This window comes from Plasmodium relictum (genome assembly GCF_900005765.1).
Source record: "Plasmodium relictum strain SGS1 genome assembly, chromosome: 11".
Lineage (NCBI taxonomy): Eukaryota > Apicomplexa > Aconoidasida > Haemosporida > Plasmodiidae > Plasmodium > Plasmodium relictum.
The window spans coordinates 1,130,650-1,145,816 of NC_041689.1; the positions used below are offsets into that span (position 1 = coordinate 1,130,650).

The following is a 15,167-nucleotide window of genomic DNA, read 5'->3' on the forward strand; positions in this document are numbered from 1 at the left end:
ATTAATTCCTTAATTTAAAAAAAACTACTTTAATAATAATAAAATTAATATATCATTATTCTGTAATTACTAAAAATTTTAAGTTTTGCGAAATTTTTTTTATTTTTTTATTTAAGATTATTCCTTATCCAATTTTTTTAATATCGTTTTTATTTAGCATGATATTTAACAAGTGAATTTTATTTGAGTTTATATCATTATCTATTTTATTTATATCTTTTTCCATTATAATTGCCAACAATTTTTGAGAAAAAAAATTATATAAACAATTATTTAAAAAATAAATACTAGAATGCATTATTTTAAATAAACTTAATTCTTCTTCTTTATCATTTTCTTCGTAAAATAAGGAAATTATTTTAGAAACATATTTATTATCTTGTTTTATATTATCTTCATTATACATTTTATTATTTGAATCGTCTTCATAAGAAGTAACTTCAGATTCTTTATTGGAATTATTTATATCCTTATGTATATAACCTTTTTTAATTATATTAGTAGTATTTTCATCTAATAAATTTTTTTTTAAATCAAATAGACTACCAGATTCATTGTCTATACTATTATTTTCTTTATTTATTTCTAAATATCTCTTTAGTATATAACTAAAATAATGCTCCAATAAAGGTAAGGAATTAGAAAAGCATTCTGAATTATAATTTTTTAAAATAAAATATAAAAAAAATTCACAATATTTAAATCCTTTCTTTAAAAAAATATTATAAAATATTATTAGGAAAATGCATTTATTGGCATTAATATTTTTTAAATTATCAAGAACTTCTTTATTTACTTCTAGCAACTTCCTTTTTAGAAAATACGAGTCCAAATCATAATAAAAATTTTTCATTTCTTCTTTTGATATATATATTTGAATTTCATTATCACATTTTTCTTCATTTTTATTTTGCTTTTTCTCTTTATAGATACCTTCATTTTCGCTGCTATTATTTTTTTTATTTTTTCCTATTTCATCATTTAAAAATATTTTTTTAATATCAAATATAAATTTTTGTTTTTTTTCTATCTTTTTTATTATTCTTTCACAATATTCATCAGACAACTTTTCATGTTTACCTATTTCAATATTTGGAGAATTAAACATTTTTTGAAATTCTAATTTTTTTTTTTTCCCATAATTATCTAAAAAATTTACTTTGGTGTTCTCTTTTCCATAATAACTTTCTTTTCTTTTGATAAACTTTGAAATTTTTAGTTTTTGAATTGAGCTTACATTTTCGTTATGTAAAAAGTCTTCACATAAAAACATACCATTCTTTATTAATTTATTATATTTAAATGATAGTTTATTTACAATAACATTATCATCTTCATATAAAAAATCCTTCAAATTTTCGTAATCATCACTAGATTCCTCATTTATTTCATTTTTTTTAATATTATTTTCCTCAAAGGTTTTATTAATAGTACTTTCTTCTTCCGATATATTTACATTTCCATTAGAATTTTTTATATTGTCATCATTATCGAAAAAGATATTTTTTTCATTAGATTTGCTATCACTTTGATAAATTTCAGAAACATTTTCACTTTTTAATTTTAATGTTTCATTTTCTACCTGGGCATTTTCTTCTTTACCTTTTAACTCTTTTAATGTAAAAATGCATGATGTATTCTTGTTTGTTAATTCATATGTTTCAATTATATCACTATTTAATGATGGTAGTAAACTTATTTCTTTAATTTCATTTTCATTTACATTTTTCATATCATTAAATGAATAATCTGAATTATCCTCTAATTTAAATTGATCTAAATATTCTACAACAATTTTGAGATTTTCTTGTAATAAAAAAAAAACAATTGGGTTTTTTAAAAAAGGAACATTTCCTAATTTACTTTTACGATATATTTTATCTACATATTTAGAATAAATAAATAAAGAGAAAAAAAAGGTATCAGATTCTCTTGTATTAATTTTATAGCCTTCTTTTATACATAAAATTTTTAAATCATTTAAGTTGTTATGTTCACCAAAATTTTCATTATGTGTATAAGTGATTACTTCACATGATTCTGATGAGAGTGAAACCAAAATTTTCCATTCAGTTATATAGGTAGTTTTAATAAAATTTTTTCTATCAAAATTTTCAAAAAAAAAATCATTTATAGAATAATTAACTCTTTTCATTTCATCCTCTTCTATATTTATATCATATGTAATACTTGTTAAATCATTTGATTCATTATATAAAACTACTATAAATAATTTTTTCTTTTTTTTATCAGATTCTAATATTTTTGCACAAATTATATTACAACATTCATATTTCATATCTATTTCTTTACTAATGATGCTTAAATCATAAGAACATGTCTTATTTTCATCTTTTAAAATAAATGTTTCCTCATTTGAATATGAAAACAAAAATATTCCATTCTTTTCATCAATATTATTAATAGAATTTATAAAATCAGAAGATTCATATATTATTTTATCCTTTAAAAGAAATATTTTTTCATCTTCACTTAATATTAAAAACTCGAAATTATCTAAAAAAAAAAAATATGCATTTATATAAAATGAAGAATGTATCATAAAAATAAAATGAAATTAAAAAAAACTTTAATTGTTCAAATTATATCAGTAATCATTTTCTTTCATTATATGGATTTATTTTCAATTACTATTTATTTTATTATTTTTTTTTTTTATATATATAGTACCTATATATTTTAGTTGTTTTATTTTAAGGTAAATATTACAATATAGCATTATTTCATCATTATTATAATCAAATATATAAATATTAGATTTATCAGTGTATATAAATGATAAATCGTCATTTTTATTATTTTCTATTAATAAGGGGTTTTCTTCAAAAGGTAAGGATTTAATATTTATATTATTATTATCATTGTCAATTTTATATAAAAAATCAGATAAAGAAAAAATATTTAAATTTTTATTATATATATAAAAACCTTTTTGTTTTACATTACTAATAATAAAATTATTATTGGAAATTTTATTTTCTAAATTTCCTATTTTTTTTTTTTTTCTCTCTTCATCTAGCATACAAAAGAAAGATCCATGTTGAAATTTAAAGTATTCTGATTCTTCTATAGACTCAATTTCATTAATTTCAACCATTTTTTTTTTTTTTTATTTAAAAGAAACTTCCTTTTCCATTTCGTTCATTTAAAATATATACATTCATATATATATTTATATGTACATATGATTCAATTGGTGTAATGAATTTATTATTTACATCCAAAGGAGATTCTTATTTACTTTTTTATAAGCATAAAAATAAATTAAATTTAAAAAAAGAAAAAAAAAAAGTTTATAAAATTATTTTTTTTCTTAAGAAATAAGAGATTATATATATGCATATCAAAAAAGTACTTATATGATTTAAAAGTTTTATCCTTTATAAAAAAAAAAAAAAAAATTAAGTAAAAAATTAAAAACAAAAAGGAATAAAAATAAAATAATGTTAATCCAAAAATTATTTTTTAGTTTAACAAAAAAAAAAAAAAATTAAAACTACAATAAAGATATATTAAATGGAAATTTTAATTTAAATAGCTAAAAAAACTAAAATAGAACTTGAAAATACCAAAAGAAATAATTATAATAATTAAGTAAAATTCATATGTTTTAAATTTATGATAAAAAACGAAAATAGGAATATTAAAGATAAAAAAAAAACATTAAAACCAATAATATTTATATATATATATATATTGTTATAAATTTTTATTTTTTTATATGATATATATAATTAACATTTTTTGATGGCAACATAAATGAATTATTATTATTGTTATGGTATTTCAAGTAATAATATAATAAATAACAAGCAGATAAACTATCTTTTCTGCTATTACAATTTTTGTTATAAAATTTTGAAAATAAAGTGTTATTTTTGTCTTTTATTTTTGTAACCATATTTTTTAATAGAAAATTTAAAAAATTCTCTTTTCCTGTTTTAATTTCTGCATTAGAACAAAAATTATAATTTTCAATATAACTTTGTTTATTTTTATAAATATCATCATTTTTTAATGTAATTAATTCATCATTTACATCAAAAAAAACTTGGTTTGCTTTTTTGTTTTTTTCTATTTTATTTATAAAATAGCAAATATGTCTTCCCATATCACTAGCTAACTTATTCATATATTCTCTATAAAATTAAAAAGATAAAGTTTGTATAAAAAAATTGCATAATATTAAATGATATATATTTCAATATTTTCAAATTTTTTAATTACTTATTTCATAATGAAATTCTTATTTTATGTATATTTTATTTGTTTATAGTTTATATATTTATTTTTCTTTTATTTGTTATCTTTTTTTTTTTTTTTCATATTGATAACCCGCTATATCCAATGATTACAAGAATATTATAATTAAATATAAATTCAAAGAGAAATTGAAAAAAATTAAAAAAATTAAAAATATAATTTTTAAAATTAACAGCATAATATAAAACAATATTATCTTTTATAGGTAAATCAAAATTTTTGTGGTATATGAACTTTTTATGTCTTGATATTATTTTTTCATATATAAATTTATTTTTGCATAGAATACATAAACCTGTTACAAAAAAAAAAAAAAAAGATATATACAAATATACATATATATATGTAATGAGTTTATTTTTTTACCCATAAAAGTATAACCATAATCAATAGATATAATATTAAAATTATTTAAAGGAAAATTATTTATTTTCATTGAATAGTTATTTAGATTTATATCAGAAAAACTCATATGGTTAGGTAGATAAATATTATAATTTATTATGTTACTATAAATTTTGCTGTTATTTTTCCTTGTTCTATTTTTAGAAATATTCTTAAAATCAAATATAAAGTTAATATTTCTGTTATTTATCATTAAATAACTTGTTTCACATAATATTGTTATTTTGTGGAAAATTAAAAAAAACAAAGTAAAATATTGAATTCTTTGCATTTTTTCTTATCCATCTTTCTTTTCATTTAATTGAACAATTCTAGGAATAAATGATAAAACACTTTTTATATCTATTAAAATAAAAAAAAACATATATTTCAGTAATTGTATATGCATATAATAATTCTTCATTTTATTTCTAATTTAATATCCTTTCTTTACTCTTATTTTCTTTTAAATCTTCATAATTTCTCTTTTTTGGGTTAATAGTTATTTTTTCTTCTACACAAAAAAAAAAAGAAAAAAAAAAAAACATATTTTTTTTAAACATACAATTTTTTATTTCCTCTTTCTTACTTGGTTCATTTTTTTGAGTTACATGACAAATTTCCTCTTTTTTATTTTGATTATTTTTCATCTCTTTTTATTTTATACATAGGCATAGATAATATTTTGTTTCTTTTTTTCTTCTTTTTTTTTATTTTTTTTATATTTATTTTTTTATAAAAATTATTCATACAACAGAAAAATAAATATTTTTATAAAAATAAGAAAACAATTTTTTGTTAAATAAAAATTATCTAAATACATTTTTTTAATTTGTTCCGAAAAAAAAAAAAAATAAAAATAAAAATAAATAAAAGCTAAAATAAAAATAAAGAAAATGAAACAAAACGAAAAATATAAGATATAAAGGAAAATACATGTATAAAAACTTACTAAAAATTTACAAAATTTTTTTTTTCTTTATGTAATTATGTGGAATTTTTTTAATTTTAACAATTTTGATGATAGAATAAAAAATTATAAAAATGAAAAAGAAATTTACACTCATGAAGATTTAAGGTATGATAAAGAAGTTTTATTCTTAGTATATCTTATTTATAAAAATATATTTTTACTTCTTTTATATTGTTTTAATATGTCTTTTTTTTTTTTATGAAGATACTACTTTGAAAAATTAGTAAAAATAAATCTAAGTAATGTTAATGTAAATAATTTCATTGAACTCTTAAGGAAAATTACACAAATAACAATATGGGGAGATAAACATGATGATCAAATTTTTCAGTAGGGACATATATAAATAAAAGATAAAACAATAGATAAAGATTTTTGAAAATATAATTTGTTTATTTGAAATAAAAAATTAATTTTATTAAACATACCTCCCCTTTTTTTTTTTTTTTTATAGATATTTTTGTGAAGATAATATTTTTAATCACTTTATTTATTTACTTAAACAGAAGATAAATAAAAATATTAGAATTCAAATATATCAATCACTAACCTTATTAATACAAAACTTACAGAAAGATATTTCATTATGTAAAAATAACATAAAGAAAAATAATAAAATTTTATAAAAATAAAATACATATATATATGATAAGATAAAATATATTATTTAATATAGTTTAACATAACAAAATATTATTTATGTTACTATTGTTTATTCTATTTACAGATTATATATTTAGTAACAATAAGATAAATAATTTAATTTATACAACTTTTATTTATCAAGATGATGAAATAATACCATATTATATTTCTATGATTAAATCTATCTCATTTTTTTTAAATTATCATACATCAAAGTTCTTTTTTAATGAAGTAAAAAATTATAATTTTTTCTAATATATATATATAATTATAATTTAATCTTTTCTTTCTTTTTTTATAAAGAAGAGTATGAAATTTCCTTTATACACGGAATCATTAAGGCTATATAAGTTTAATGATATAATTACAAGAACATACATCAAAAATATTATCCTGAATATTTTAAAAAGTATCATTTTTTTTTTTTTTTTACATATTTCATATTTTTATACTTACTTTTTTATTAAAAATTTCATTTTATTTTATATATTTTATAAATATATGTATGTTTTAGTCGAAGATGAAGGTATAGAAAATTTGATTTTATTGCGATCGTCTTTTTTTACTATTTTGGTGTGCTACTTAAGAAATAATATGATAAAAATGAATAAAGTATATACAAAAATAAAAGAATCGAAAAAACTAAAAAATCTTTTTAATAACTATTTAGATGAAATTGATGATGTTTTATATTTTTTCGAAGATATGTTTAACTGTAAAAAAAAAAGAATTAATGATATGCTAATAGTCAAACTTTTAATTTATTTTTATTTCCCAATTATTTCATCTTTTAATAATTCAATATATTTCGATGGAGTAAATTCTGAATGTAATAACAGTTTTTATACTTCTGGACAAACAGAAGAAAATTTATTTAACAAAACTAATTCCATTTCAACTAATGACAATTTGAATTATAGTAGTATTGATTATGTATATTTCTCTAATCAGAAAAATATTAATGGTCAAAAAGAAAAAAAAGAAATAAGTAGCAAAGATAGTAATGATGAAAAAAACGAACATGAAGAAATAAATAGTAAAGATGAAAAAGAAGAAGAAAAAGTAATAAGTGATAAGGATGAAAGAAACGAAAATAAAGAAAAAGACAAAAATAAGACTAATAATAATGGTGAACTTAGTAAAAATGTAGAAAATGAGGAAGACGAAAAAAAAAAAATAAAACTTAAAAATAACGAAAATGAAAAAAGCAATGATGAAGAACAGAAAGATAGAAACGATAAAAAGGAATATGCTTTTGATCTTTCTTCAGATAAATTAAGGAATATACATTGGGATAGTGTTCCTTTTTTAACATTAGTAAATGATAACTTTAAAAGTTGTAAGAATTTTGATTTTTGTAAAAGTTTACCTTCGTCAAATGAATCTTCTATAAACTCCAGCTTGAGCTATACTGAAAATAAGAAAGCAGAAAAAAATTATTATAATACAAAAAAGGAAAAAATAAGTGATAACAATTACGAATTTCTTTATTTTAAAGGAAGATCTAATGAAAAAAAAGAAAACAATTTAGAAAAAAATAATATTGAAGAAACTAAAAATTCCAGTAATAGTGAAAATATAAATTTAAAGAAAAAAATGGAAAAGAATAATAAAGATATGAATTTTATAAAAGAAAATGAATTAGAAGATTATTATTTTAAAAAAAGAACAAGAAAAATATTTATTCAATTAAATTCAAGAAATGGAATATTACATAAAAAAAAAAAAAAAAAAAACCAGAACACTAATAATTGTTCCTTTTTTAAACATGATGAAGATATGTTTGAAATAAAAAAATTAACAAATAACAGTAACATTATAAATGAAATGAAGAAAAATAATCTTTATGATATATGCCATGTGGAAATTCCTACTTTGCAGAAAAAAATTACTTTTGATGAAAATGTAAATAATGATATTTTTAATTATTTATTTAATTTTAATTGTTTTACATTAAATATGCTAAATTTTTACAATGGGAAATTAAGTATAACTAATATATTCTATAACATTTTTAAAGTAGGTTTATATTTTCATCCGTTATGTTATGTTAACTCATTTAAAAATTTTTCTTTATTGTATAATTATATCATGAATATATCTTTATCTTTATTTATTCTCATTCGATCTCTAAACATTTTAAAAAATGATAAAATAAACAAAATTATATACTCACTAATATTTGATGAGCATATTAATGCTTATTTTTTACATAGAATACTATCTAATGAATTAGATGAACCATATTTTTATAATTACTTTTTTGATACACACAAAAAAACTAATGTTAACAAAACCATTAGCGATGATATTGAATTCGAGTATATTTATTCCTCATCAATTGATTACTTATTACCTGAATATAACAAAGAAGAAGAAAATGCATATTTGAATCTTATTAACAATTATTATAACCAGACAAGTGAAAAAAATACAAAATATAAAAATAAGGAAAAAGTAGAGAGTAAAAAAGAAAATGAAAATGATAGATACGAAAAGGAGGAAGAATCATATGAAAAAAATGAAGAAAAATTAAAAATAAAAGAAATAAAAGAAGAAGAAAATTTAAAATTAAATGAAATATCCATAAGAAGAGAAATAAAAGAAATGAATAATAATATTTTAAGAAGTGAAAGTGATATTGATAGTGATAATAAAATAATGAAATATAACGAACTAAGTAATCCAATATTTTTAAATTTCTTATTACTTACAAATATACAAAAAGAAAAAAATATAAAAAAATGTGAAAAGGAAAATATTAAAAATAAAATTTCAGATATTTATTTATTATTAAGTATTCAATTTATTTATAATTTTATTAAAAATACAAATGATGATTTAAATAGCATCAGTATAAATTTTTTTAAAATATCTAATTATAATTTTATATATGTTTTTTGGGATATTATAAATATTCATATAAATAATTTAAATTTAAGAATTATTACTTTAAAGTTATTAATTAATTTGACCTTATTATATGTTCAAAAGATTTCTGATAAAAATGTATGCATAAATTTTTGTATTCCTCTTTTAAATTTAATAAAAAAGGTTCATAATAATATCATAAAAATAAAAAAATATATAATTCCAAATATAGAATTCCTTTTTTGTTATATATAAATTATAATTTATTATAAAATATATTTCTTTTTCCTTTTTTTTTTATTATTATTATTAATAGATTAAGAAAAAGTTAGCAAATAAAATTAAAAATATAATTAACAAAATGGACTATAAAGTGTGCCAAATTTTTTGGGTATTTTCAATTTTTATTCAATTTTACTTTCTCTTTTTCTTTAATTTATTTTTTATTTGTTCTTGTATAGGAGGAATACAAAATTTATGAAAATTGCTATCAAGAAAAAATTAATTTATTTTGTGATTCTATATTAATTAATATTGTTAATGAAATAGATGGTTACAAAAAAAAAATATATATATATTTATATATCTTTTTTTTTTATTTTTAAAAAATATATATATAATAAATTCTTTTTAGAATCAGGTGAAAATAATTTTTTGTGTTGCCCTGTTTCCCAAATAGAAATATACCGACGAAATGTTCATGTATAAAGACATACAAAAAAAAAAAAAAAAAAAAATTCAAAAATTTCCTTTTTCATCTTATATTATTTTTAATCTTTATATATATTTGCAAATTATAAATTTTTTTTTTGATATATCAGGCTTTATTTGTTTTAAATGGAGTGTCAAATAAATTGCAAAAAATAATCTCAAATACTAAAAAGTTAGATAAAAATAAATTAAAAAATAGAAATTTATTTCATAAAATACGTTTTTTTTTTTTCTTAGTGAGCCATTAAATCTAATACCATTTGATTTTAACAATTATAATATAAAAGCCTTAATAGATATAAAAAATAAGAATACAATTAAATGCTACTTAAAAAATAATAATAAAATTGTAATATATTCTTATAAAACTCTTTCAATTTTTTTTTTTTTATATTATTTATTTATTTATCTATCTATCTATTTATATATATTTTTTTTATATATGATTATTTTTCAGTTTAACTGTTATTATATTGAGGATAAAAATAATTTTTTGTTATGCATACCCTCAAATACTCATGTGAACCAAGCGTTAATTATTTTTAGTCACCCCTTAATGTTAATTGATTTATATATAGACAAAAATGATAATAAAAAATTAATTGCTCATGTGTATAGTTATAATAACGAAGAAAATAATACAAGTGATTCTAGTTTTATGAATTTTAATAATTCAGAAAAAGTTTTTAACAGTAATTCTAACGATAATAATTATAATAGCACTGTGAGATATTACAGTTCAAATAATGATGATAACATATCGGATGATCATATAAAAATTCATAAAAATGATTATGTTTTAAATACATATAGTTCTACTTATAAAAAAAATAAAACGTAAAAGAAAAAAATAATAATAAGAAACAGATAAATAAAATAAAATATGATGTATGGGGTATATGTTTATCTACCTATATATCTCTCTATGTATATATATATATATATATATATATATATATATATATATATATATATATTATAACTACATTATTCTTTTTTCTTTTTTTTTACGCTATTTTTTATATTATGTTTTTATTTTTTATAGAATAACTAGTATGAAAAAAGAATGGTGCTATAAAGAATTAAATTTTATGAAAAATATTTTAAAACTAAATTTTTATGATACTACTAGATCACTTATTGTATACGTAAGTCTTTTCTTTTTTTTTTTAATTAATCTATATTTTTTCTTAAAAAAATTGCTTTTCTATGAATTGTTACATTTTTGTTTTATTCAAAATTTTTTTTTCTTTCAGAAAGAATTAAAATCAGGTATACAAAACATTAATGACAAAAATAAAAAAAAGTTAGAAGAATATCTTAGTTCATTTTAACTTATGTTGTTATTTAAAAATTTTTTTTTTTATTAATTTTCATAATTATTTTATTTTCTTATTTATTTTCTACATTCTTTTTATTCGTGAAGGAAAATTTCTCATTTTTAAAATTATAATATTTATAAATATTTTAATTTTATAATTTTCTTATAAATGTGTATAAATACTTGTCTATTATTATAAAATATTATTTTGTAGAATATTTTTTCAAAGTTTATACCTATATCTTGTTTTATTTATTATTTTACTGTATTTTTTATTTTTATTTTTTTTTTTTTTGCTTATTTTGTTTTTTGTATTATTACAATATTTCATTTTATATAATTCTTTTTTTTTTTTTGTATATTATAAAAAAAGTTATGGTTGAAGAATATTCAAAAAAAATAAAATATAAAAAATTTATGTTTTTACATTTTTTTATAATTATTAAAGTTTTTGAATTTTCATTTTTAATATTTTGTTTTTAATTGTCTTCCTTTAATGAATTATAATTCATTATATTATTATAAAAACGGTAAAAACATTTAAATTTCATAAAACTTCTATTTGAAATTTTTAAATAAACAAAAGGAAATGGTAAATTAATCATAGCCAAAAAAAAAAAAAAAAAAAGATAAAAATAAGCAAAAATAACAACACATATATAAATTTATTTATATTTATCAGAATTAAAAAAAATATTTATAAGTAACTTTATTTTATCACAAAATAAAAATTTATTATTTTCTAAAAGTAAGTAATATGATTTGGGAAAATTTTTTAATTCTTCATATTCCTATAGATAAAAAAAAAAAAAGTTTCAAGAAGTAAACTCTTTTTCTACATTTTTATTAAACGTTTTATTTCTTAAGAAATATGTAATAAAAGCTTGAGAAAAAAAAAAAAAGATATTTAGAATTTTTCTTATTTATACCAGATTTTCAACTAAAAAACAAAAAAAAAAAAAAAATAAACAAATAAATAAATAACAAAATAAAATAAAATAATTAATTTGTTGTTCTTTTTAATTTGTAGTTATCTTTTTTTATTTACATTTGGTAAATTTTATTCCCGTACTAATATATTTATTAAAATTAGATGTTACAAAAAAAATATAAAAAGGAGAATATAGTATTATTTCTTTTAAAAGAAACAAAGAGTATATTATCCCTATAAAAAAAAAAATATATTTTAAATATATTTTATGTTTTTATTTTTGTTATTCTTTTTTAATTTACTATTGATTATAAAATAAATTATTCCAAAAACTACAACCAGTACAAAAGTAGTTGGGTATAAAAATATTAACATAGTAAATAATATGGTTCCTATAAAGTTAATTTAAATAAAAATGTATATATTTGTTTATTCAGTTGGTTATTTTTATTTCTTAAATAATATTTACCAAAAATGACTTCTTCATTTGTATAATAATTCGTGTCTACTCTTAATTTTAATATATTCCATTTTTTGCCACTATATAAACAAATTATAAATTCAAAGATAAAAAAGAAAAAGAAAATTAAGCATTTTTTTTAGTATATTTATAACTTTTTTCTTTTATATATATATATAATTATTATATAAATTACTTGAATAGTAAGTACAAAGAATATATATTACTATTAAAAGATGTACACATCTTTTTTAAAAAAAAAAAAATAAGACTAACCTATAATAAAACATATATCTTTTTATGTAAAAAAATAATGTAATATTTTTGCTTCTTATTCATTAAAAACTTACATGAGCAGTTATAAATCTTAAGTAATCAATAAGAAGTGAAAGAAAAAAAGATAGGCCTAATAAAGAGGAATATCTAAAAAATTCTACAATATAACGCTTTTTTATTGAAATTGTAATTCTTAAATAATCCCTATTAAATTATAAATATATGAAATACATATATAACTAAAAATAAAAATAAATAATTTTTCATATAAATACTTTTACCATTTATCTAAAATAGAAACTATAACACTACCAATAAAAGAAGTAAAATTATTATTTAATTTTAAACCTAAAGGGTTTTGTAATAATGTACCTAATATAGACCTTTTATAAAAAAGTAAAAAAAAAAAAAAATTATTGTATTTATTGAAAAATTCAACATATGTGTATGTATTTATATAAAGAAAGAAATGAAAGTATTACGTTAAAGTTCTAGAATCATAAAAAATTTTTAATTTATCACAAAAAAAATAAAAATTAATTATATTAAATGTCAACAAAAAATATATAGTTACTCCCAGAAGCATATCTGTTATTAGATTAAAGAATCGAATTAATAATATTTGTTTATATTTATGATATTCTGAAGGATTTTTTTTATTTCTAATTAAATTATCAATTATATAATACCACTCCGAGTGAAATAATAACTTTTCTTTTAACAAATGAAAAGTATTTATTTTTCTTTTTGGAGAAATGAATTTATTAAAAAAATTAGGTTTATAAATTATATAATACAAAGATCTATTTATCAAAGAAATGAAATATATAAAAAATATTAATATATAAAATACAAAAGAAATTATGTATTTTTTTTCTTTTTTCAAAAAAAAATCTCTTCTATTTGAATTATTAGCACTATTATAATTTTCTATGCTATTTGCATATATGCACTTTTTATTAATAAATGAAATTATCTGTTTTAAATCTAATGATTTCATTATCTTATCTTCAACAAAATTAAAACTAATTAATTCTTCTTCGCTTTTTAAATTACATTCCAAATTGCAACCTGAATCTAACTTATCAGAACATTTTTCTTCCTTATTAAAGTCCTTGCAATAATTTGATATCTTTTTATCTTGTATATTTTTACATTTTTTCTTTTTATTATCTTTTTCATTCACTTCTTTATTTTTTTTAATATTATCATTATCATAATTTTCATTAATAATTTCATTATCTACATTAAGTCTATTTATCTCATTAATTTTATCATATATGTATTCTTCACAATTTTTTTTTTCTTCCTTATATAAATTAAGGTTTTTTTTATTCTTCCTTTGTGCTTCTAAATTTTTGTTTTCTTTTATAAATATTTCTCCTCTACTAAATGCTTCCGAAACCAAGTTATTTACATGATCAAGAGAAAGATTGTATATATATTTATTTGTATTATATAGCATAAATAAAGCATTTTTATTTTCTTCATTTCTCAGTTTTTTTATAAATATTGGCTTATTTTTATAATAACTAAGGAGTAAATAATTATTTATACTATTATCAACGCATTTTGTAATTTTGCTATTTTGCAACTCTTCCAAGTTTTTTACTAAATTTATTTCTCCAATGATTCTAAAATATTTCCAATCATCTTTGTTTTTATCGTTCTTTTTTATTTTAAATTTGTCTATCTAAAAATAAAATATAATATAATAACTTAAATTTAAGACAACTATGAAACTATTGTAAAATATATGGAATGAAAAAAAATATCATTATGTATAAAAAAATAATTTTTAATAAAAATAATGGAATATTTTTTTTTAAAAATTGAATCGAGCTTTTGAATAAATAGAATATTTAAATAAAAAAAAAAAAAAAAATTTTATATTAATAAGTTTAATTATTTTGGTATATTCAAAAAGTGATTAAACTATAAATATATTCAGAATAATACATTTCAAGAATTAAAAAAAAATTGTTAGTAATATAAAAAAATGTATTTTTTTTTTATCTCTTTATTTTTTATTACATATTTATAGGAAACATGGATAACAACAAATGTATTTTCATTTGAAATACCATATAAATAATATAATTGTTTATTTGATATTTCTACATTTAAAGGAAAAAAAATATTTAAACATTTATTTTGTGATTCCCATTTTTCCATATTAATCATTTTGGCTGTCTTGTGTATTTTAGCATTATTAAAATTCTTGCTTACCTTGATGAAAAGAAAATATAAAACGTATTAAATTTCACAATGACACATCTAAAACTTTTAAAAAAAAATAAATTGTTTTTTA

General features: G+C 16.7%; 4 protein-coding genes across 4 annotated transcripts; 1 reads left to right on the plus strand and 3 right to left on the minus strand.

Moving 5' to 3' along the window:
* Positions 1-124: 124 nt before the first annotated feature.
* PRELSG_1129200 (conserved Plasmodium protein, unknown function) lies at positions 125-3,118 on the minus strand (the record flags this gene model as incomplete). The annotated part of the gene is made up of 2 exons (XM_028677570.1): positions 125-2,517; positions 2,692-3,118. The coding sequence occupies 2 exons, from the start codon at positions 3,116-3,118 to the stop codon at positions 125-127; spliced, it is 2,820 nt and encodes a 939-aa protein (XP_028533945.1).
* A 612-nt stretch (positions 3,119-3,730) lies between these two features.
* Positions 3,731-4,960, minus strand: PRELSG_1129300 (conserved Plasmodium protein, unknown function; the record flags this gene model as incomplete). The annotated part of the gene is made up of 3 exons (XM_028677571.1): positions 3,731-4,160; positions 4,357-4,579; positions 4,651-4,960. 3 exons carry the CDS (start codon positions 4,958-4,960, stop codon positions 3,731-3,733), a joined length of 963 nt encoding a protein of 320 aa, XP_028533946.1.
* Positions 4,961-5,657: 697 nt separating this feature from the next.
* PRELSG_1129400 (conserved Plasmodium protein, unknown function) lies at positions 5,658-11,202 on the plus strand (the record flags this gene model as incomplete). Its single annotated transcript, XM_028677572.1, has 14 exons — positions 5,658-5,746; positions 5,846-5,971; positions 6,096-6,229; positions 6,369-6,517; positions 6,590-6,695; positions 6,801-9,340; positions 9,474-9,548; positions 9,619-9,709; positions 9,792-9,859; positions 9,979-10,040; positions 10,106-10,217; positions 10,326-10,705; positions 10,914-11,016; positions 11,125-11,202. 14 exons carry the CDS (start codon positions 5,658-5,660, stop codon positions 11,200-11,202), a joined length of 4,113 nt encoding a protein of 1,370 aa, XP_028533947.1.
* Positions 11,203-11,854: 652 nt separating this feature from the next.
* GPI1 (phosphatidylinositol N-acetylglucosaminyltransferase subunit GPI1, putative) lies at positions 11,855-15,040 on the minus strand (the record flags this gene model as incomplete). Its single annotated transcript, XM_028677573.1, has 10 exons — positions 11,855-11,980; positions 12,119-12,129; positions 12,238-12,354; positions 12,423-12,512; positions 12,590-12,660; positions 12,777-12,856; positions 12,931-13,060; positions 13,138-13,239; positions 13,339-14,549; positions 14,891-15,040. The coding sequence occupies 10 exons, from the start codon at positions 15,038-15,040 to the stop codon at positions 11,855-11,857; spliced, it is 2,088 nt and encodes a 695-aa protein (XP_028533948.1).
* Positions 15,041-15,167: the final 127 nt, after the last annotated feature.